Genomic DNA, 22,299 nt, shown 5'->3' with positions numbered 1-22,299 from the left:
TTGCTGCAGGTAAACACTCCTTCGCGCCCGCGCCTCCTCTTTTCCCTTTCAAATCCGCCTTTTCGTCGTGACAACTCCCTTTCGCTCTCCCTGGACCCCTCTGCCATTTGCTGCAATCATTCTGCTTCGAGCGGCCCGTCATCCGCCAGCTACCAATCAATACATCAACCAACGCCGCCTCCGAGGCCTCAACTTGTGCGACACGCCTGTGATGACAACCTTCGGCGCAAATTTTCAGTGACCATGTCTCCCGCATACCTTTCGCGCTCGCCGGCCAAGTCGTCGCATCAAACCACTGCTCCCAGTCCGCTGCGGCATGGATCCACCGCCTCTTCGAGCTCCTCTGATCCGCCAAGCCGGACCAGCACCGTCTCTTCTCATGGCTCTACCGACTTCCGCTCTGTCCTAAAGTCTAACAGACGTGGACAGAATGGTAGCGTGGCCAGCGCGACCAAAGAAGACATATCGCCAAGTGATGCCTCCGGCACATTCAAAGACATGAGGTCCATGCTACGTCCGCTACCACAAGCTCCCGTGAGCCCTCCTTCTTCACCGGAAAAGGCCACGATACCGATGCGCACATCAAGTCGGAGGGGATACACATCAACAACAGACTCTTTACCTAGGGAACCGACGCCCCCACCCAGTCGATCAGGCACTTTGGCCCCCCACCCTTTGTTGGCCACCTCGGAAGCTGCGCTCCAGCGAACGCACAGCAGATCGAAAAGCCATGAGCACTTTGCATTGCCTCGAACTGATGGCTCGACATCGCCAACCAAGTCCATGGCACATTCTCTGGCCATATCGAGATCTGACTCAGTCCGCGCCCCCACCCATCGCAGGCCAAAGAGCGTTCATTTTGCCACGCAGCTGGACAAATCAGACCTTGAGGATTTGGGAAAGTCCAAAACGGAGCAACTCCGCGCCCTGTCAAAATTCGCAGCAGACAACAACGAAGAAGACTTCACCATCAGGTCTGCAGATCAAGAGGTGGTGGGGATGCATGGACGAAGAAGGTTGCAGCGAGGTACTTCTGTACGAGGAAAGCGACCCCAATCAGGATGGGCCATGAGGACGTGGATGGACCAGCAACGTCAATTCCTCCAAGCTTACGAATATTTGTGCCACATTGGCGAGGCCAAACAATGGATAGAAGACATAATCGACAAGCAACTGCCGCCTGTCGTGCAATTGGAAGAAGCCTTGCGCGACGGTGTGACTTTGGCTGAGATTGTGCAAGCTATGCATCCTGAGCGTCCAGTCCGAATTTTCCGAAACCCCAAGCTCCAATTTCGACATTCCGACAACATTGCCCTCTTCTTCCGATTCGTTACTGAGGTGGAGCTGCCCGAGCTTTTTCGATTCGAGCTGGTCGACTTGTACGAGAAGAAGAATATCCCAAAAGTCATTTACTGCATCCACGCACTGTCATGGCTCCTATTCCGCAAGGGCATGGTAGACTTTCGAATCGGGAACCTTGTTGGTCAGCTTCAGTTTGAACACCACGAACTCGAGGAGATGCAAAAGGGGCTCGACAAGTCTGGTGTCAGCATGCCCAACTTTTCTGGAATGGGCGCAAACTTTGGAGAGCCGGAACCCGAACCAGAGCCAGAACCCGTCGAGACCGAACAAGAACGAATAGAGAGAGAACTCGCTGAAAACGAAGCCGTCATCGCTGACCTGCAGGCCCAGATTAGGGGTGCCATGGAACGAGTCCGATTAGGCGACTTGATGCAAGTGCTGTGGGACAATGAAGACTTTTTCGTCGATCTTCAATCCAGAGTCAGGGGCGACTTTGCTCGTCAAATTGCCGATTACAAGATTGGCATGATGAAGTTCGCTGTCAATCTTCAAAGCGCTGCTCGTGGCTTTGCTGTTCGTACCCAGCAACGCCACAAGGAGCACTCCTGGAAGAGCACGCAAAAAGAAGTCGTTGTCCTCCAGAGCTTGGTGCGTGCTCGCAAGGCACGTACCGAAGTCAAGTTCATCAAGTCCAAAGTGCAGCGGCACGAGAATGGCATCAAACTGTTCCAAGCTGCCGTCAAAGGTGCGTTGATGAGAAGAGACATGGGAGATCAGCACGAAGAAAGTCGTCAAGCAGAAGGACAAGTCAAGGGTCTTCAAGCTGCCATTCGCGGAGCTCTGGCGCGGAAGCGGGCCGACGACTTGTACACCGACGTTGTGAATACAGAAGTTGGAATACAAGGCTTGCAGTCGGCTATCCGCGGCGCGTTGCTGCGTAAGCAAGTCGATGAACAGCTCGAGGCAACTTTAGAGGCAGGCCGGCAGGTCGAGATGCTCCAAGCCTCAGTCCGGGGCATGCTGTTGAGAAGGACGCAGCGGGCGGAGGTCAACAGCTTGCGTCAGGAGCAGTTCACGATCAAGACGCTTCAGGGTGCTATTCGTGGCATGGCAGCCAGAGACAAGACATCGCAAATCGTTGAGAACTTGTCAAACAATGAGGCTAACTGGACTGGGCTGCAAGCGAACATTCGCGGCAGGGCCCTTAGGTTGTCCATGGAGGATTTGCGCCAGAGGCTCCAAGCCTGCGAGGCTGGCATCGTTACGCTCCAGTCGGTACTCAGGGGTATTGGTGCTCGGACGGAACTGAATGACACTCTGGACGCTTTAAACTCTCAGTCGGACTGTGTCAGCAAGCTGCAGTCCGCGGTGCGCGGAAACCTCGCTCGGAAAAGGCATCATTCGACCCTTGACGCGCTCAGGGAAGCAAGCGAAAGCATTACTGATTTACAATCCCAAGCGCGCGGCTTCGCGGTACGGGACCACACTTTCGACGTCATTTGCAAACTCAGAGAGAGCGAGGATTCCATCACAGACGTGCAGAGTCTCGGTCGAGCCTTTATCGCTCGCGCTAGCATTGGGCGGCTGTTTATGCAACTGGAGCCTGTGGAGGATGGCATTACGGAGTTGCAGAATCTTGCGCGTGGAAAGCTAATTCGAACACGGTTTCAAGAAAAGAAAAAACATTACAGGGAGAATATGGAAAAGGTCATCAAGGTTCAGAGCTTCTTCCGGGCTCGCCAACAAGGCGAAGCGTACAAGAGCCTCACGACCGGCAAGAACCCACCTGTCAACACTGTAAAGAACTTCGTTCATCTTCTCAACGACAGCGATGTCGACTTTGACGAGGAAATCGGTAAGATCAACCACGGCTGTTGAGGGATCTGCTAACTTTCTCGCAGAATTTGAACGCCTGCGGAAGACGGTCGTCCAACAAATTCGCCAGAATGAAATGGCCGAACAATACATTGACCAGCTCGACATCAAAATTGCTCTTCTAGTCAAAAACAAGATTACCCTTGATGAGGTGGTCAAGCACCAAAGGCATTTTGGCGGCCACGTTGGAAACCTGCTCAGCAACAAGGAATTGGCCTCCAAGGATCCATTCGACCTCAGAGCTCTCAATAAGAACTCGAGAAGAAAGCTTGAACACTACCAGGAGCTCTTCTTCATCCTGCAGACTCAGCCCCAGTATCTTGCCCGTCTCTTCCGGAGGTTGCACGAGCAAGGCGTTGCGGAGACGGAGGGGAAGCGAATCGAGCAGCTCATAATGGGTCTGTTTGGTTTTGCGCAAAAGCGCCGCGAAGAATACTACCTCCTCAGGCTCATGTCCAAGTCCATTCGGGAGGAAGTCGACATGTGCGAATCGGTCCAGGATTATCTTCGTGGCAACTTCTTCTGGTCTAGGTTACTCAACGGCTACATTCGTTCCCCGCGAGACCGCAAATTTCTGCGCGATCTGCTGAACCCGCTCATCATGGAGATTATGGAGAATCAAAACTTGGATCTGGAAAGCGATCCACTTCAGATATATCGCTCGGCCATCAACAACGAGGAGCTCCGCACTGGAAGGCGCAGTCATCGACCCCAAAATATTAGCCGTGAAGAGGCCATCAACGACCAAGAGACTCGCGACACGTTCATTGCCAACCTGAAGGAGCTCCGAGATATTGCAGACCAGATGCTCAATTATCTTGAAGATCTGCTCCACAAGATGCCGTACGGCATGCGTTTCGTCACGCAGCAGCAGTTTGAGGCTCTTGCCGCAAGATTTCCATACGACGACCAAACATACCTTCTCCAAATTGTCGGGCATTGGCTCTGGAAGACTTACATTCAACCGGCTTTGGTGGCCCCTGAAACTTGGGGTGTAATTGACCGTGGCCTCGCCCCTTTGCAAAAGAGAAATTTGGGCGAAGTCTCCAAGGTCGTTACCCAAATCGTCTCGGGGAGACTGTTTGGCGGAGAGAATGCCGAAAATGTCTACTTACAGCCGCTCAATCCCTACATCACCGAGGCAGTGGAGAGGATGCAGGAAATTTGGGGAAATCGTTAGTTGTTAAATGCTTCATTGTTTCAGAAATTGCTAACCTCATCAGTAATAACTCTTCGACCGATTGAGCGTCAGTTCGACATTGACGAGTTCAATGACCTTTACAACACGGAAAAGCCAACTCTTTACATAAAGCTTCCCGACATCTTTGCAATCCATCAAGTGATTGCAAACGACCTTCAGTCGATATGCACCACACAGGATGACACCCCTTTGCGCGAGATTCTGAGGGAACTTGGCAGCGCCAGGACCAACGAGTACGAGCTGTCGGGAGTCAGCTCCACTGAGATCAGCCTGACCTTGAATCCCAAGTTCCACGAGATTGAAGGCAAGTTTTCCGGCTAATTCAGCGTGGCAAGACTGACTTTGGTAGATCCCGACGCACCGATCAAGGCATTGTACATGGAGACCAAGCGATGCGTCTTGTACATAATCCGCATACAAACGGGACCCGATCTAATGTCCATCATGATCAAGCCAGTGACGGACGACGATGAGGACCGCTGGGCGGCCTTGATCCACGAAGAAATGTCACTACACAACACCAACAAGCGAAATGCTTACACAGACACGGCTTCTTCCCTCCTCGACATAACAACCCTCACGTACACGGAGCTGAAGCGCACCGCTCTCTCCAATATTCTCAAGCTGGAAGCTGCGGGTCGCATAACGCGTGGCAACCAATTCCAGGACCTTCTCAACGAAATCGCCCTCGACATCCGCACCAAGCATCGCCGGCGAATCCAGCGTTCGCGCGAAATTGAAAACGTGCGCGCCACTCTCACAGCGCTCGATGCCAAATCAGGCTATCTGGATGGCAAACTCCAGTCATACAACGACTACATTGAGCAAGCGATGTTGACACTTCAAACTAAGAAGGGCAAGAAGCGCTTTCTGCTCCCCTTTACCAAACAATACAACCACGAGCGCGAGCTGCAGCGGCGCGGCCAGGTGCCGCGATTCGGCTCATTCAAATACAGCGCACGCACGCTGCTCGAAAAGGGCGTCCTCGTTTCGTGGCGCGGGCACACGGACCGCGAGCGCGGCCTCGACAAGACAAACATCACCATCTCGTGCGACCAGGTCGGCATCTTCACGATTGAGGGCTCCCAAGGCTCCACAATGGTGCCCGGAGCCAGCGCCGTCGTGCCCCTTGACGACTTGCTCGGCTTCCAGTTTGAGAACATGCAATTCGTCCACCTCTTTGGCGAACGCGGCGGCGCTGGCGGTGTCGAGAGCCATGGTGCGGGATCCAGTGCTGCTGGCGCCGGGCCTTGCCAGCTCAATGTCAATTTGCTCTTGCACTTGATTTTCAAGAAGTTTTATCGCGATGGCGGCGCTTGATTGTTTGGGAGTTGGAGAATGATGGGCTGAAGATGTCTCGGGGCGGGAGAAGCGACGCACAAGAGGTTTTTGGCATTTAAAGGTGCGCATGATAGACACAGGCAGATTACGGCGTGCCTCGGGCCAAGGAGACGAAGCCAGGGAAGCCGACACGCAGCCAGAGGTGTGGAGAAAGCACATGGACGAGTCCGCCGTCACCGCCGCTGCCGTGCCGCTAGAGCCAAGCCAATCCAACAATCTACCTGGCCTCTGGGCGAGAGACAGGAAGGAAGAGAACGGAAGCATGGGAGGAAAGGGGGACGGATGTTGATGACGGACGAAGAGACGTTAGAGGGACGGTTCGCACGCACACACTGAACGAACGAACGAACGAACAAGTACGGATACGAGTGCCACGCATGACAACGGACGGCCGAAGCAGCAGCATCAACAGCAGTCACGCAGCGTCTGTCTGTCTGTCTTGGCTTTTACAATCAACGAATGAAAGGAGCGTCAACATGGGTCACGGTCACGGTTCATGGGTCACGTAAGTAAATAAGGAAATGAATTGCGTGGATTGATTGATGGAATGAATGAGGGAAGGGGTTTGTTCATGGTAATTGCAACCTGTGTTTTTTCTTCTCTTTCTCTCCTTCCGCTTTCGCTTCTTGTCGTTGTAATTGCATTGGTGATTGGTCGGTTGGTTGCGGGTAGTCGATGGAGGGAGGGAGAAGAAGCGGTGCACATCAGGCGTGGATGAGGCATGCATGGGTGGCTGGATGGATGGATGCATTACGTTGGTGGAGGAGGACTGCTGGTCAGATCAAGTCAGATCAGGTCAGGCCAGAGGCTAGCAAATGTTCGATTGTATGAGGATGGATGGATGGATGGATGCATGGCTGGCTGCATCGCTGCAAAGGAAGTGGAAGGAAGTGGAAGCGCAGGTAGTAAAGAAGGCAGCAAGCAGTGCGCCGGATGTGATGTGATGGGATGGGATGGGATGGGATGGGATAGGATGCATTTTGTCTCTTGAGTCATATTAAACTACCTTGTTTTCCTCCTCTCTCTTCTTTCTGCTCTTCTACTGTCTACCTGGGTCGTCTTGCTTCTCTCCATCCTACTCTCAAGGTTCTCCTTTCTGCCGGCTTTGGGTTCCTCGTGCACGATTGGGTGGTGGAGTGAGGGCGAGAGAGTCGGAGGCTAGTTGGGTCCGACGTGATTTGTTTTTCTGGGCGGTGTTGCTGTCGTTTGGATTGATGGGTGTTTTCTCATTCATAATCCAAGCGTCATGCAGGTAATAGACTCGAAAAATGGATGGATAGATTTGTTTTGTTTCCTATGTATCGACGGGAGGTTTCAGAAAAAGCTGGGGAAACCCCTCATTAGCGGCATTGACGCTGGCTGGCTGGCCAACTCTGCCACCACGGCAGCAAAGGCGAGCAAGCGAGCGAACAAGCCGGCAATAAACAGTGTGTTTGGAAGAAGTGAGATGTGTGGAGACAAGGGCGTCGGTCCTACGACCACCACGCTCCCTCGTTCGTCCGTCCGTCCGTCCGTCCATCGACTATCCATCCGCGCGCATAGATACAGAGCGAATAAGCCGAGCGACCAAGCAATCGGTTGGCAACTCGTTTGTTCCGTTAAGAAATCGGGGAAGAAGGAGAAGAGAAGTGGAAAAAGGATCTGGTTGTGAAGCGAAGAAACGACGGAGAAAGCAAGCACCAACCAGTCACTTTTTTGGTATCAGGCAAGGAGATGCGAAATGCGGCAAAAGGTTGAAAAAAAAAAAAAAAAAAAAATTGGAAAGGAGCAAAAGGGCTCGAGTAGAAAAAGATAAAAGTGAGCCAAAGGGGTAATCGTCTCAAGAAGTAAATTGAGGCGACAACAGGTGCCAGTCAGTCAGGCAAACGGGTAAAAGACAGGTATTAACCACCTCGTCTCATTCCGGCCTGCTGCCGCTCCACAAATCTTGCGCATCCACAAGGACGAAGTCCAACGAAAAGGTATCCCAGAAGACGCATCCACTCGAAAAATACGGGCGTGATGCAATGACGAAGTAAAGGCGGAAAGAGTCCACAGCAGATTGCAAAGGCCGACCGTACAACTCCTACTTGCTAAACAAAAAGGGTATTTTCAAACTCACATCAGCATACCCAAACCAGGGAAAGAAAAAAAGGAAAGGGGAAAAAAAAAAAAAAAAAAAAGGGCAAATTAGCGCAATCATTGCAAGAGAAAAATCAAGGGTCAGACACGTGTGACTGCCCAATGTCAAACACCATCAGCGGCCACAGCTGATTTTGGGTGCTAGCGGCCTGAGCCACTGCAGCTGCGCTGACGGCTGGATGGGGCGCGTGCAGACCGCCCGCAGCAACTGCTTGCATGTCTGCCGCCGCTGCCATGGAGTCTCCCGGACGAGCCCCTGCTCCCGCTGCACCAGCGCCATTGGACCCTCGATGGTTGTCTGACGTGCCGAGGGACATGAGCGTAGACGCATGGTGATAGTCTTGAGGCAGGTTGGTGATCATCCACTGACGCCAGGCATCGTTCTGATTATGGGCATTGTGCGCGGCCGCGGCAGCAACTGGTTGCTGGTACATGAAAGTCGTGTTGGACTCTTGCGTGGCAGCTGCCGAGGCGGCGGCGGCGGCGTGGGCGGGGTTGAGGTTGGTAGGCTGGACGCCAAACGATGGTTGCTCGTACGTGCTTGGTCCGTCTTGGTAGGATGAGAGTGAGGCTTGGTGAGATTCGGGGTACCCAGCATATTGTTGTCCCGGGACTGAGGTGTAAGGGTTCGAGTGTTGAGACATGGCGGACTCGTCAGCTTGGTAAGTGCTTGGACTGGGCTTGTGCATATCTGGGTTGCCGCTGGAAGAGGGGTTGTATGAGACGGCATAGCCGTTGTTGGTATAGGGAGCCGCTGTAGCACGCTCAGGGTGTGGAGATGGATTCGGTTCGGTCTTGAGCACAGCATTCGCCACGGCAGTGGCAGCGGTAGCCGTCTTCTTGGCTACGTGATTGGTGATCCTTGAGATAGCATGGTCAATTATAGCGCGGCAAGACCGCGCAAGCTTGCTGCCGGAGCCTGTTTCCTGTCAGTGGAACCTTAGAGCTTGTTTTGCAGCATCTCAAACTCACCCAGAATTTTACCACACTCGTCGATGATCAGCAACCACATGTCCATCTCTTGCTTGAGTTTTGCCAGGTCAGACGACGTCAGATCGTCCTTTCGTTGCGAGTAGACAAAGAGGGTCGTGAAGATGGCAGCCAAGTAGACTGTGCAATTGATCCAGGGCACGTCCAGGCTCTTGTACTTTCGAATTTCGTCCAAATGCCGCACCATTTTCGAAGCCGCTTCCATGCATACGTCGATGTTCTGCTCCAAGAGATGGTTGTCTGTGGATCGGCACAGAGCAGGGTGATGCAGCATGAGGTTGAACTCTTGGTCCCAGAACTGGACGTAGAGAGAAAAGACGTAATCCTCAGCATCTGCTCGCGAACCTTCGCGCAACTCTGGTGGAAGCTGTTCACGCCAATGCCTGTGTTCCTCTTCCAGCCGCCGCAGGTTTGGCTCATAAGACTCAGATGCTTGTCGAACCGCGTAGATGGTGCTGTACATTTGCGATGATAGGGCCACAATCTTGATTCCTTGCAGGCCGACGTGGAAGGAGCATTTGCGAAACTCGGTAAGATTGCTCTCAGACGGTAAAAAGTCATGAATCGGTTCGGGAAATTCGACGTCAATATCCTCCATGCGCAGCGGCATGGGGCGACCGAGTTTGCCAGACAACGTGATGTGCAACGCGTGCAGCGTCCAAAACACTCGTTTTCTGTTTTCAATCTCAATGTGGTCCTTTTTTGGTGCGTCGTCGGCCCATGCCTTGGCAGATCGGTGCAAGCCTAGTTCCACGGCGATTGCCAAGGTGATGGACGCCATCATCCACGCCGCCCCAGGTTTCGGGAAATTCCGCAAATGCAGGCAGAGCATTGTCAGCGCCTGCACATCCTTGATGGTGTGGCTCTGACACAAGGTGTAAAAGAAGCTCAGCGCATACCGATAATGGGCATGGGCTTGTTTCAGCGACTCGGCGTTGTTGTTGCGCGCGGAAAATTGGTACTTGATGATGGCGAGGACCATCTGCACCATGACTTCTTCTGCGGGGGTGGGCCTAAAATTTGGGTCGCCATAGATTTTGGACAGCTGTCACGCCATTAGCGCTACCAAACGAAAAAGAAAAAGAAAAAGAAAAGAAAAAGGAAAGAAAAGGGAAAAAAAAAACCCCCTCCAGGGTCTCGTACCAAATCCATAAAATGTGGTTTATACATTATGGGCGCATAAGGGTGCAGTCCGCGAAAGTACCACGTCGCATAAGTCGCACATTCGCTGTAGCTGGCTGGGAGCTCTTCCTTCTTGGGCCGCTCGACTCCTGATCCGTTCAAGGCAATGGCCAAACAGTGCTGGTACGACACGGGATTGTTCATGTCCTCGACGTCCTCGGGCACAAAGTCTCCCAAATCCAGCTCCATACCGTAAAAGGATAATGAAGTTCCCTTGATCGGGCTGAGGACTGAGTTGGCAGACGACACGCCCAGGTAATTGTCACCATTGAGCCCCGTGCGAAAGGTGGGCAGGTTCGCGACGCGAAAGGTGTTGGTGTCGGCGTTGTTCCCGTTCATGTCACTGCTCGCTGGCGGGTATGACAGCGGATTGATGCTGGCGCCGGGCGACACAGAGCCCCACATTTGGCCGCTCGAGGACGAAGCATTGGGCCAGGAGCCGGATTGTTGGTGTTGAGGGGCGGGCGAGTAGGCATGCGACAAGTTTACGTCGGGCTCGACACCAAGGTCGCGCAGCTGCTGCTGCAAGTGTGCGAGGGACTGCTTGAGCTGGTTGTTTTCGTACTCGAGGGCCTCGGTGTGGCCGCGAATGGTGGCGCGTCCGGTGATGCGGTCGGTCGTCTTGCACTCGGTGTTGTTTTGCATACATGGCGAACAGCCGCCTGGTCTTGGGTCGCAGCGTATCTTGCGAACCTGTAGAGAAAAGAGAATTGGGTCAGCTGCAGTGCGACGCGTGTGGTGGTGGAGAAGGAGGCATGCCTTGCAGCGGTCGCATGCCTGGCCGGTGCGGGTGCTGGCCGACAACTTCTTCTTGACCGAGGAGCTGAAGTCATCTTGCGAAGAGTGATCAGACTTGTGCAGCTTGGTCGGCTGGTGGTGAGGATTTGCAACGCCGTCTGGCGCTGGACGCTTCGCAGGCATCATGCGGGCGCGGGCGTCAGTCGATGACACGGCGGTCGGCGGTGGGAGAAGGGTGGAAGATGCCGTGGCCGAGCGAGTGGAAGATGCCGTCCCGGGGGGGGGGGGAGGGAAAGGGTACGTCTTATGTCTTGACGCGATGGGGGAACGCGGGTGAGTAACGGTAATTGCGGGTAGCAGCTTGGCGCAGAGGAGAGATGAGATGGGATCTGGCTGCACTCGTGTCGACGCGACAGCTGCTCAGGCCTCTTTCTCTGCTTGCTTGCTTGCTTGCTTGCTTGCTTGCTTGACTGAATGACTGAATGACTGAATGACCGAATGACTGGCGGCGATGGAGAGGGACGACGACGACGACACAATCATTGCAGGACGCCACCAGAGCACGTGAGGCAGGCCATTTCTGTTTGGCTACGCGCACTGGCACCAGGCACAAGTCAAGTGGAAGTACGGTAGGTAGGATTAGAAAAAAGATGGAATAGTGGTGCTCGCTGGCCCAGTAGTCAGTGGTTGGATCGGATCGGACGACGTCCAGAGGTCCAAGCCCAAGTCCAGGTCCAGGTCCAGGTCCAGGTCCAGGTCCAGGTCGAGATCCAGGTCCGGGTCCGAGTCCGGGTCCGGGTCCGGGTCCGTCTGGCCCATGACAGCCAACCACCAACACCATCACCACCTACACCCGACGATAAGGCCCAAATATACTCGACGCGCCCATCGCTCAGCTGCAGAATCTCGAGCACTAGTTGCCTGCTACCGCTGCAGCAAATCGCTCCGAAACATTTGCACTGCGCTGGCCTCCAAAGGAACCGGGAATAAAAAAAAAAAAAAAAAAGAAAACAAAAGAAAGGAAAAGTATAGCATGGCCCTCGTCCACCCGCTCGAACTGGCCCACCTGCCAAACGTCGCAGTCCACGCCGCCCTCTTCGACAGTGTCGCAAACGCCGCCGACCTGCGCCGCCACCTGCTCGACGGCAATCCAGACTACGAGTACGCCTTTCTCGACGTCACCACGGTACGCCATCACTGAATCCGTACACACACATGGTCCACCACCACCACCACCACCACTGCTCGTCCGCCACCACCACCACACCTTATTTTTGCATCCACCATCCCACGGCCTCTCCGCACTTCATGCACGCCATGGCGTCCGACGAAGCTTTGGCCTCCCTCCTCCCCCTTGATACCCCAGATTCCCTCGATCCATCCACATCACGTGCATCCCTAACCGTAGATATTTGCCTCGACACCTCAGTGCTAATCCGGACTGTCCTCCGCGCCTTGCAGATACTGTCTACGACTCATGTGCTCGCCGCCGTATTTCGCGCCGTCAACGACGCGCTGCACAACCGGCTGAAGAGCCGCAACGTGCATTCCGAAGTCGTCTTTTGCCTAAGCCCCAACAACAATGTACGTCCGACGACGAGTCAAGCTGAGAGAAGGCATCCATCACGCGCCTTTTTTTTTTTTTTTTCTCCTCCTTTTTTCTCTCTTGCATCCTTCCTTCCGCCGTGTCTGTCGACTCATTCACCTCGTTGTCGTTGGACAGCCGTCGCACCAAACAAATTCCCCGTCCTTCATTCCGGTCAACAGTCGCTTTGATCGCCACCACACCCACAACCCACCTGCCGCCATCACAGTCGACTGACTGACTGACTGACTGACTGACTGACTGACGCGCCGCCCCCAGATCGCCGAATCATTCCGCCGTTTCGGCATTCAAGACAGCACGCGGACCCTTCTAGCCATCAAAATCACATCCACCGCATCATCGTCATCATCACCATCATCATCAACAACCCACCCCTCCTCCCCCTTCCCATCTCTGCCCGCCCACTCCATCTCCTCTCACCTCACAGCCAACGTCCACGGCACCCCGCTCCCCTTCACCGACGCCGCCATTGCCCCCTTCACCGACCTCGCCCGCGTGCGCAAAATCTACAAGCTCGACGCCGCCGCCCCCAGCGCCCGCGGTAAGAATCCGAAAAAGGGTCAGGCGGCGCCCCCGCCGTTGCCCGTCAACGGTGTGGGTGGGGAAAAAAAGGAAGGCGAGAGGGCTGAGATGGAGGCGTGCGTTTTGGGCATGATGGCGTTGAGAGGCTCGTAGCGATTTTGCTGAGAGACGAGGGGGGCGAGGAGGATTTGCATGGCCTTGTGTGCCATGCATGGGGGTGGGTGGGCCGAGAGTTGAGAAATGAGTCTAGACGGCCGTTTGTTTCGCCCTGGCGGCTCCGGTGTGCAACCTCGAGTGCCAAGAGCCGGGGACCTTCATTCAAGGATGAATTGACTAGTGGAATGACAGTATCAAGAAATTGGCCTCACACTGGCACTTCATGCTTAAGCGGAAGACTGTATCGCTTTGATACTACTACACCTCTACTACATCCCCTGTTCTACAACCACGCCCTTGTGAGGAAAATGGAAGCACCACACGCCGATCCCCTTAGGTACCCACGTTACGCTCCGTCCCGTCCCGTTTGGGGATATTTACAGTACAGGTAGCAGCAGCAGTCACGTTTGAATCAAGGCGAGGTTCGGCGCTATACGGCAGTGGTAGCTAAGGCTGTGTTGCTTGCTACCTAGCTCTGGCCCATCTACACCGGAATTTACCGGTACTCGGGGCGGACAAAGTCGGCAAAGGTCTTGGGCTCCTCGTACGCGTGGTGGTCCTCTACCAAGCTGTCAGCCGTGGTCTTCTCAGATGCCAAAGGGGACTTACGGCCGTGGTCGTCGTGGCCGTTGTCCTGGTCGTGGGACGCCTCGGGGCCGACGTATTCCATCTTGTAGACGCTGCCGCACTCGGGGCAGCGCTCAAGGGGGCGCTCGCGGGACATCTGATTGCTGCGCGTCAACATGGATTCCTTGGCGCAACACCAGAAGGACTACACTCACCGTGAGCCAGATGACAGTGTGCGAGTCGGCAGGGTGGCCGGTGCAGCCGACGTACTGCTCGTCACCGAAAGAGCGGACGACGATGGGGTCCTCAAGCGTGCCTGGGCCATTGCGTCAACAATTTGCGATTGGCTCTTGAAAAGTCACTGAGCACGCATCCAGCGCCGCTCTCAGCGCATTGGCCCGCTATTCGTCATGTCTCTTACCCTTGCGCGAAGCATCCAGAGGCTTCATGTCAAAGACATCGACGCCCTGGACCTTTCCGAGAATCTCGAGACGCTCGAGACCGGTGGCCTGCTCAAGGTCGGTGGGGATGGTTCCGGGGGCCGCGCCGGGGGGCAGGAGGTCTGCCTCGGTGTTGATTTCTGCATCGTCCGACAGCGGACACCGAATTAGCCAGGAGCTCTGTGTCTGCATTCTTTTCCCTTTTCTCCCTCAAACGGCCGCGCGGGACCTCGGTTTCCAATGCGGCGGATGGAGCGCTGCTAACCCTCAAGCTTCTTGATCCTCTTGTCCTGCTGGCCGGGGAGAGGGTCGGTCTTGGACGGAGTGGCGTCGCCTGGTGCGATAGGGCTGGTCAGCTTCGCGTGCCTTGGTTTTCTCGACGCTGCGGATTTGCCAGGAGCTTACGGCGGATGACCGAGGACGCAAAGCTGCGGGCGACGGCAGGGCGGATGACGGCCCGCCTGGCGACGGCGAAGGCGGAGCGCTGGAGGAACATGTTGACGGGCAATGGATGCGGGGAGGAGAGGTACGGCAGGGCGGATGGGCGTGTAGTAGCTTGACGTGAGTGCAAGAAGTCGAACGATATGCCGGATCAAGTTCGGCATTTTCGGCTGGCACTGACCACCGCCAAATAGCTTGCCCTCATTTCCAATCATCGACGCGCCCCCATCTAAACATCATCGTCATCTGCCAATAACCCTATACAATCTCCCGGTCTCTCAGTTGTTCCATATCTGCCTTGGTGTACCCAATCTCGGCCAAGATCTCATCACTATGCTCTCCAAGAAACGGCGCCCGTGATCGAATGCTCCCCGCGGTCTTGCCAAACTTGACTGGGACCCCAATTACCTTCAATTCGCCCGCCTCAACGTTTTCGCAGGGTATCGACTCCACCATATCTCGAGCCTGGATCTGTGGGTGTGCAAAGGCCTTTTCAATCGTGTTTACAGGGCCATGAGCCAGACCGCTACCGTCAAACACCACCATCCACTCATCAATCGGCTTGTCTTTCAAGATTTCATTCAAAATGCCATCCAGAATCTCTCGATGTTGCACGCGCATGGAATTGGTCTGGAACCTTGGGTCTTGGAGGAGATCCTTTCTCCGTATCCTTTCGACTAGGATTTTGAACTGGCGGTCATTGTTTGCACCTAGGGCCATATACCCATCCTTGGCCTTGAAAGTGTTGTAGGGAGCTATGCTGGGATGAGCATTCCCGTAACGTGTGCCTTCCAGGCCGAGGTTTAACCAGTTGGCACCAATGTTGACGAGCAGAGATATCTGCGTCTCAAACAGCGACGCGTCGAGTTTCTGACCTTTGCCCGTCTTTTCTCGAGCATTCAGAGCCGCAAGGATCGCTCCATGCATGTAGAGTCCAGTGCACATGTCGACCATGCCGACTCCTGGACGTACTGGAAGCTGACCTGGTTCTCCGGAAATGTGCATGAGGCCAGCCTCAGCCGCTGCAATGGCATCGTAACCCGCGCGCTTTGCGTAGGGACCGCTGGATCCGTAGCCTGGAGTACGGTCAGTTTGAAATTCGAGACCATGTTCTACACCTACCGGAGATTGAAGCGTAAATGATGTTTGGGTTGATCCTTGAGACAACATCGTATCCGATCCCTAGCTCTTCTACCTTACCAGGCACAAAGTTTTCAATCAGGACGTCGGAAGACTTCGCAAGCTTCAGCAAAATGTCTCGACCTTCGCGCTTCTTCAGGTCCAGCGTGATTGACCGCTTGTTTCTGTTGATGGCGTTGAAGTAAAACGACATGGGCCCTTCTGTCTTCCACTTCCCAGCTTCGCCGTTGACTGTCCAGTGCCTGCTATCATCCTGGAACGCGTGAGCATGGCCTCGAGAAACCTTCTTAGTCTTACCCCGGTTCCTCTCTGCTCGACCTTGATCACGTCGGCGCCATAGTCTGCCAGGATTTGGGTACAGAACGGTGCCTATTGATCCAATCACTTCATGGACAGATCTGACTCCCCGGCGCCATACGCACGGCTAAGATTCGAGAAAGGTCAAGAACCTTCAGACCTGCCAGTGATCCTTGGGAGCCAGCGTCTCGTGTCGACGTCGACAATGACTTTATGGCGGCAGGTTTCGAGAGGCCGAATGGTTGGAGGTGCTGTCGAAGGAGCTGCAGTCTTCTCACAGCCGCGGTTCTCAACATTTTGTAAGCACAGCAAGCTACCAACTTGGAAGTCCGAGGAGTCAGGTAACTTGACGTTCAAAAGTAGTGCCGGTTGTCCCAGGTATGCGTTTTACCTTTCGAGCTTACTGCGGGGTTGTTGCATGGAGTTGCTGCAGCCAGAGCTAACTATCCGAGGTCGATCATAAATCAACCAAACAGTGGGGCACACAGTGTGTGCAGGAAGAAATGAGTCGTATTCTACGGAAAAGCCGTCCGCCATTACAGCTGCGCCTAGAGATTACATGTAGTCGCCCGCCATCACAGCCGCGCCAAGGGAGCATTCGTTGGCCATTATAGCCGTGGTGTCTACGGAGCAGTCATCCGCCGTGACAGCTGCGTCCAAGGCAGTCATCTACTATTATCACAACTGCGCTTGGCGAGCTGTTTCCAGACTTCAGCTTGGAAAAGAAATAACTTTGGTCCGGAAACATGGACAGAATCAAATTGCAGGTCTGCCACGTCCACCAATCGTTTCGTTCTTATTACTGCTGACCATACTTACAAACCGCTACGATTCCCTTAAAAATTGGCATCAGACCTAGGCCGCGAGTAAGTTCTAGTTTCACGAGTCAGATTCAGAGATCAAGAGCGATACATGAAAGAGCTACGGAATAATTCCGTTGCCCGACCTGCCCGACCTCACAGAGAGTCACAGCGTGTATCTTCAGGGGCGCCATTTCCAAAACCTGCACCAATTTCCCCGACGAGTGCTGGCTCGACTGTGACAACGAGAAAACATGGCCCAGTGAATTCACAACGGCCATTGCCAAAGATGGGTGGCTTGGCATTGACATCAGGTAGGGGACCACAGTGAAGAACATTCATACGCTCAAACTGTCAATCAACAGGAAGATGGCATTCCTTGCTCCATTCATCGCTGAGCCTGCATGCGCTCGTCTGTGGATTGATATTGGAGAAAAGTTCGGCATCTCAAAGTGGCTAGCAATTGTAAAATGCACATCTGTCACGATAGACTCGAAAAGGAAGTGAAACAGAATAGAAAAAGAGCAGAAAAGAAACCCCTACTTTTTTTTTTTTTCTTCTTTTCTTGAACAAAAGCCTACAAGCCATGCCATGCCAGACCGACCGACGGTCAAAGTCGGTCGAAGTACAATACATACAATACTACACACTACGACTGCAACTACTAAAGAAACGACATAACTTTTTTTTTTTTTTTTCTTCTTCTTGCTGCTGCGACTTCTGCTGCTGTCCTGTCCGTCCGTCCGTCCATCCATCCATCCGCAGTCACACCACCCAAGCCCTCTCCCACTCCTTACCACTCCAAAGGAAAAGAAAAATGTTTGGAAAAAACTGCTCCCGCTCTCTTCCACCTAAGACCCCCAGAAAGATTCCCCTTGCAGCTCACTTCGCCATCCAATCACACGCTTGCTGTCCTCTCGACCATCCAGCAAACAGCCCAATTATCTGCCTGTTCCAACCCAAACCAACCACTGGAAAGCGAGAACTCCTCTCCTGCCAGTTTTCTTCACCCTCTCATTCCAGCTCCGTTCAAAACCCCTTCAGTATTAAAGCATTAGAATTACTTTCACCAGCACCCCTGATGTCCTCTCCTGCACACATTTCCCCAGTATCAAACTCTAATAACAACTCTAACACCCACAGCCCTCGCCTCCCTCACGCAGCACGCCAGGCAAGTCCGGCCCACACGAGCCACGAGCGCATTCTCGCCGCGATCAGCACACCACGCGCGCGCCAGGAGCGACGGATCAGAGGCGCCCGTGACGCTCGTCGCGCCCCTGGGCGGCCTCGCGTCGATGACGAGCACCTCGCCCGATGCGGCCGTCTCGTCGAGCAGCGAGATACTCGACGACGACGGCGAGCTGTGGTGCGACTGGGCCAGCAGCTCCAGCAGCGAGACGATGCGGAACTTTTGTGCCGCGTGCAGCGGGTGCACCGGGAAGCGGCGTGATGACAGCTTGCGCGGTGGCGGCAGAGCTGGCTCGGGAGGATGCGCCGTCGTTGAGTCGTGCCGGCCGTCTGGGTGTGGGCTGTTGTTGGCGTTGGTGCTGGCGCCGCTGTTGTCGTTGATGGGACCGCGGCAGAGGCGGAGGAACCGGTTGTTTGGGGTTGGTGTGCAGGGAAAAGCTGTTATAAAGTTGACGTCGTACGTGAGCGCCAGAGTCGTGCTCGTCTCGGGCGATGTAAAAGTGAGATGGGCCGAATATGTGGGCGTCGGCGTCTCGTCCGTGTCGCTATCGTGGGTCTCCAACGAGGGCGAAGGTGTCTCTGGACTGAGGGCGAGTTTGGTGAATCTGATGTTCGAGACGGGCACCTCGTACATGTCCCTCGGGACATTCAAGTCCTCCTCGGAGACAAGATCGGCCTGCTTTCCAGCAAGATAGTCCGAGTCTCTCGCAATCAGTTCTCCTTGCTCGATTCTTGCTTTGCTCTTTTTACCCAGTGAAGGTGGAATGATGGCATTGACAACATCAACCCACATGTCGTGGAAACCCTCGGGGACACACGGCACGCTTATCCACCCAACGCACTCTTTCGCGCCATCAATGGCACCAAGTACCCTACCGATGACACAGCTCTTGCTCCACCAACTACGTCCAGAGTAGAGAAAGCCGCCGTACAAATTTGCCGAGTCTCCCAGTGCAGCAACAGCGAGCTTGTCATTCTCAAGTAGGGTAGACATTAGGAGGTGAGATATTGGCTCGCCAGGAAGGACGAGGCCAGAGAGGTATGTCCGGCTGAGCCAGCCGCCAATGTCTGGCGGCTTGCTATCGTTGCTGCGTACAGACGTGTCTCTTCGAAGCAGTGAAGGTCTGAATGATGACGGTGGCGGAGGAGACGCAAGCGATGGTTGTAGCTGCACGGAGCGGCTAGTGACCAACCTGCTGAGGTCTGGGCGCCTGAGCGCATCATCGAAGTAACCCCCTGAATCCTTGACAGATCGTGGGGACGCGAGTGGAGTAGCAAGCGGGGTGCCGTAGATGCTCGTCATCGCGGGTGTTGGCGTGTCTTGCAGTTTGGCCGTCAGGCTAGATGTCAGTTCGGACAAGTTGGCCCAATCCAACGACTCTGCAAAGAACAAGAGACCAGAGAGCTGCCGATCTCGGTGTCTTGGCTTCAACCAGAACTCGGTCTCTCGAGGCTCCTCATGCTCTTCGATGCGAGTGTAATTCAAAGCTGCTAGGAATCCTCGACGTTTTGGCGTCAGTGGCGCCGGCTCTTCCTCGATTATCTCCACGTTTTCCATGAAGCACCTTGCCAGGACGAGGTCCCAGTCGGTTTTGCGGGTCTTCATATTAGCGAAATTGCGAACTTCTGCCGCTTTCAAATGCAGCTTGTCCGTGACCTCCTGAACACTCAACCCTGATATCGCATCGAGCCGCAGAAGCAACTCGGACGCCAGCAAAATCTGGAGCAGGAGCATATCTCGCTCGCATGGTCCGTCAAAATGCTCCTCTTCTGAATCTCCGGTTCCACCTTCCCACAGCAACTGTCCTAGCCGAATCCGCCATTCGACGGTGCCAAAATCACACCAAATCCCCTTGGTCCTCAGGATCCGGATCAAGGTCTCGATTTGCACCTTGAGGCCTGTAGGATCTCCAGTTGAGCCGTCAAACCTCGGTGGCATCAAGAACTTGCTGAAAAGGTGGGCGTAGAGTTCCCCTGTCGACTGCGTATCCAGAATGGTCGTCCGTCCGCCACTGTCCCGGTAAACTTTGTGGCAACGACTCAGCTCCATCAATCTTTCGTAAATGAAGCGCTGGTCCAGCCACTTGATTCCTAGCTTTTCCGGAGCCGACTGTAGCAACTCGCGGTTCAAAAACGCCTCCTCATCTTCATCCTGTGTCCGGAAGCGGTCCGCCTTGGCCTCCTCTAGAAAGTGTTCAACTCCTGTCGTGCCAACCTCCAGTCCTTGAGCGCTCAACATGCTTGGCACCTCCACGACATCGATCTCGTGTCCGACGGGCAGCTCGGGACCGGCACCCTGTTGTTTCACCTCGCGGAGATGAAGTCGCAGGGTCGCCGCGACAAAAGCTGCGTGGGGTAACTGGGGGCAATCCGACACGACCTGTATGTTTACGTCATGGCCAAATGGAAAATCGACTCTTGGAGCTCGCCGGCCTTTGGTCTTTTCGACTGCAAATCTTGGGGCACCAGAAAAGAGCTTGGGAATATCTTCGGCCGTCAAACCTACAGCGTCCATGTTGTCAGCATCTTGTGCAACCCGCCCGACCTCTGCTTGTTCTTTTCTTCCCCTGAGGACCGGACCACATGGAACGGGAGCAGACCGCGGCCAATACGCACCCCTATGGTCAAGACTCGTTCGTTCCTCGGCTATGACGTCGGACTGGGCATCATCGTCATGGTCGTCGTCAATGGCGGGCGTGACGAGCGTCTCACTTATCGAGCGGGCCGAGGGAGCGGCGGCGGTTCTGTCATGATGGTCGAGCTTGGTCAGGGTGGCTCTCGAGCGGCGACGCTTCTTGAGGGTGCCTCTGACGGGCTCGGGAACGAGAGATTTGCGGCGCGGTGGGGGCGGCGTTTCTTGTAGCTGGTCACAAGCAGACGGCATGTCAGCGCGTGGTGGCAGCGAGACACGAGGGAAGAGAACCAACATTGAGGGGATGTTCGGCCGGGCTGGTGGTCCTCCGCAGCTGCCATCTCTCCTGTATCTCTTTTGTGAAGGAGGAAAAGAGTTGGCGCAGGTAGTCGCGCTTTCTGAGGCGGTGGTCTGGTTTTCCGACCTGAGTCGCGGCATCCTGATCAGGCGCGTTCCTCCTGCGCCAGCCAAAGGGCATGTTGCACCTTGGGCGGTGGGCGGATAGGTGGGGTGCTGCCGGTGCGGCTTGAGAGGGGAATGGGTCGTGTGTTTTGCGAGGCAGCGACGTATTTCTTCTTGCCGACGCAGACGAGGCAGACGAGGCCTGAGCAGCGCTCGCAGCATACACCGCTCATTGCCCGATATCGCGCGCGTGCGTTCAGGGGCAAGCGTCTTTTGAGAGGAATCAAAGCTTCCAGGGCCAGGTCGGACCGGCGGGTCATGATGGGCAAGAGAAGAGAAGAGAAAAGAGAAAAAGAGAGGGTGTAGCAAGCACCGGGAGGTTGGTTGCTGCACTGTATCACGGCTGGTAGGCAAACAGGGCCGCACCCTGGTCGGACAGAATGGGACTGCTTGTTGATACGGACAAGTTAGCTGGGGCGCTGCTGCAGGTGCAGATGCAAGCTGCCAGTTGGCTGTCTGTGCGAGAAAAGGTACGCGCACGGCGGTCAAAGTGGGCGGCCATGTTTGTTGGTAGTGGTGGTGGTGGTGGTGAGGGGGAGGAAGAAGAGATGGATGACGAGGTTAGCAGCTGGTACAGCGATCTCTTTGACGGACAGGAACCGATGGACAAGAGAACGGGCAGGCGGCTGGATGGGTGGGTGGCTGACTGGGAGCCGGTAGAGCTCCGACGTTTGCTTCTCCCGCGCTTCGGCTCGACTTCTGGAAGGAATCCCAGCCGGCCCGCACCTCTCTTGGCGCCCTCCATCCGGCCCGCCTGACTCTCCACCTCCATCTTTAATCCCACCACATCACTCGTCCACTACCAACGCCTCCAATTCCATTTGTAAAAGTGGGATGAAGCCACCCTGCGATCTCTCCGCCACCCCGCCTCTGTGCGAGCTGTCACAACCCCCGCTCCACCCCTCGGCTCAAACACCTGCAGCTTCACTGCCCTCGTACAATTCAACATTTGTGTCTCAATTAGGTTTCAACGTCGTCAGGCATTTCAGACTTGCCATTCGTCTTGGTGCTTTCCCACTTCAAATTTGAGATCCCCCTTGTGAGATTGATGAAAATGGAGGGAAAGCCAGCAGAGAAAATTTGCATTTTTTCAACTCTACCAGCCTACTTGCAAGGATTGCTTGCAAGCAAGGTCAGCACATGATTCAAGAAATGGAAAACATTTGGTCCAGTGTGTTTTCCAAGATACTCAAGCCGCATTTAATGGGCCACACAATGTACAACGGGCCAGTCCCTTCTACGCACCTTTCATTCGTCTGCCGCTTCTCAAAGTAATGGCTGTTTGGTTTGTCAAAGAC

General features: G+C 54.7%; 6 protein-coding genes across 6 annotated transcripts; 2 read left to right on the top strand and 4 right to left on the bottom strand.

Annotated features, from left to right (window-relative positions):
- Positions 1 to 77: 77 nt before the first annotated feature.
- On the top strand, positions 78 to 6,069 carry IWZ02DRAFT_17583 (uncharacterized protein). The gene is made up of 4 exons (XM_066762229.1): positions 78 to 3,157; positions 3,204 to 4,352; positions 4,401 to 4,682; positions 4,728 to 6,069. The coding sequence occupies exons 1-4, from the start codon at positions 244 to 246 to the stop codon at positions 5,696 to 5,698; spliced, it is 5,316 nt and encodes a 1,771-aa protein (XP_066627154.1). The 5' UTR covers positions 78 to 243; the 3' UTR covers positions 5,699 to 6,069.
- Positions 6,070 to 7,914: 1,845 nt separating this feature from the next.
- Positions 7,915 to 10,933, bottom strand: IWZ02DRAFT_370064 (fungal-specific transcription factor domain-containing protein; the record flags this gene model as incomplete). Its single annotated transcript, XM_066764481.1, has 3 exons — positions 7,915 to 8,759; positions 8,813 to 9,875; positions 9,974 to 10,933. 3 exons carry the CDS (start codon positions 10,931 to 10,933, stop codon positions 7,915 to 7,917), a joined length of 2,868 nt encoding a protein of 955 aa, XP_066627153.1.
- A 646-nt stretch (positions 10,934 to 11,579) lies between these two features.
- Positions 11,580 to 13,259, top strand: IWZ02DRAFT_439517 (kinase binding protein CGI-121-domain-containing protein). Its single transcript, XM_066766784.1, has 3 exons — positions 11,580 to 11,936; positions 12,212 to 12,334; positions 12,615 to 13,259. Exons 1-3 carry the CDS (start codon positions 11,784 to 11,786, stop codon positions 13,029 to 13,031), a joined length of 693 nt encoding a protein of 230 aa, XP_066627152.1. The 5' UTR covers positions 11,580 to 11,783; the 3' UTR covers positions 13,032 to 13,259.
- Positions 13,260 to 14,601, bottom strand: IWZ02DRAFT_439514 (cytochrome c oxidase subunit VB-domain-containing protein). The gene is made up of 6 exons (XM_066766783.1): positions 14,447 to 14,601; positions 14,307 to 14,375; positions 14,023 to 14,181; positions 13,817 to 13,917; positions 13,644 to 13,758; positions 13,260 to 13,595 (listed from the first exon to the last, which is right to left on the bottom strand). The coding sequence occupies exons 1-6, from the start codon at positions 14,535 to 14,537 to the stop codon at positions 13,531 to 13,533; spliced, it is 600 nt and encodes a 199-aa protein (XP_066627151.1). The 5' UTR covers positions 14,538 to 14,601; the 3' UTR covers positions 13,260 to 13,530.
- On the bottom strand, positions 14,602 to 15,990 carry IWZ02DRAFT_439511 (CAIB/BAIF family protein). The gene is made up of 2 exons (XM_066766782.1): positions 15,920 to 15,990; positions 14,602 to 15,875 (listed from the first exon to the last, which is right to left on the bottom strand). The coding sequence occupies exon 2, from the start codon at positions 15,650 to 15,652 to the stop codon at positions 14,741 to 14,743; it is 912 nt and encodes a 303-aa protein (XP_066627150.1). The 5' UTR covers positions 15,653 to 15,875; positions 15,920 to 15,990; the 3' UTR covers positions 14,602 to 14,740.
- A 1,840-nt stretch (positions 15,991 to 17,830) lies between these two features.
- Positions 17,831 to 20,422, bottom strand: IWZ02DRAFT_369640 (uncharacterized protein; the record flags this gene model as incomplete). Its single annotated transcript, XM_066764449.1, has 2 exons — positions 17,831 to 18,995; positions 19,044 to 20,422. The coding sequence occupies 2 exons, from the start codon at positions 20,420 to 20,422 to the stop codon at positions 17,831 to 17,833; spliced, it is 2,544 nt and encodes an 847-aa protein (XP_066627149.1).
- Between the last annotated feature and the right edge of the window lie 1,877 nt (positions 20,423 to 22,299).

Source organism: Phyllosticta citriasiana, assembly GCF_038021145.1.
Source record: "Phyllosticta citriasiana strain CBS 120426 chromosome Unknown IWZ02scaffold_1, whole genome shotgun sequence".
NCBI classification, from domain to species: domain Eukaryota; kingdom Fungi; phylum Ascomycota; class Dothideomycetes; order Botryosphaeriales; family Phyllostictaceae; genus Phyllosticta; species Phyllosticta citriasiana.
Note: the sequence above shows the minus strand (reverse complement) of the source record. Positions and strands in the feature narration are given on the sequence as shown.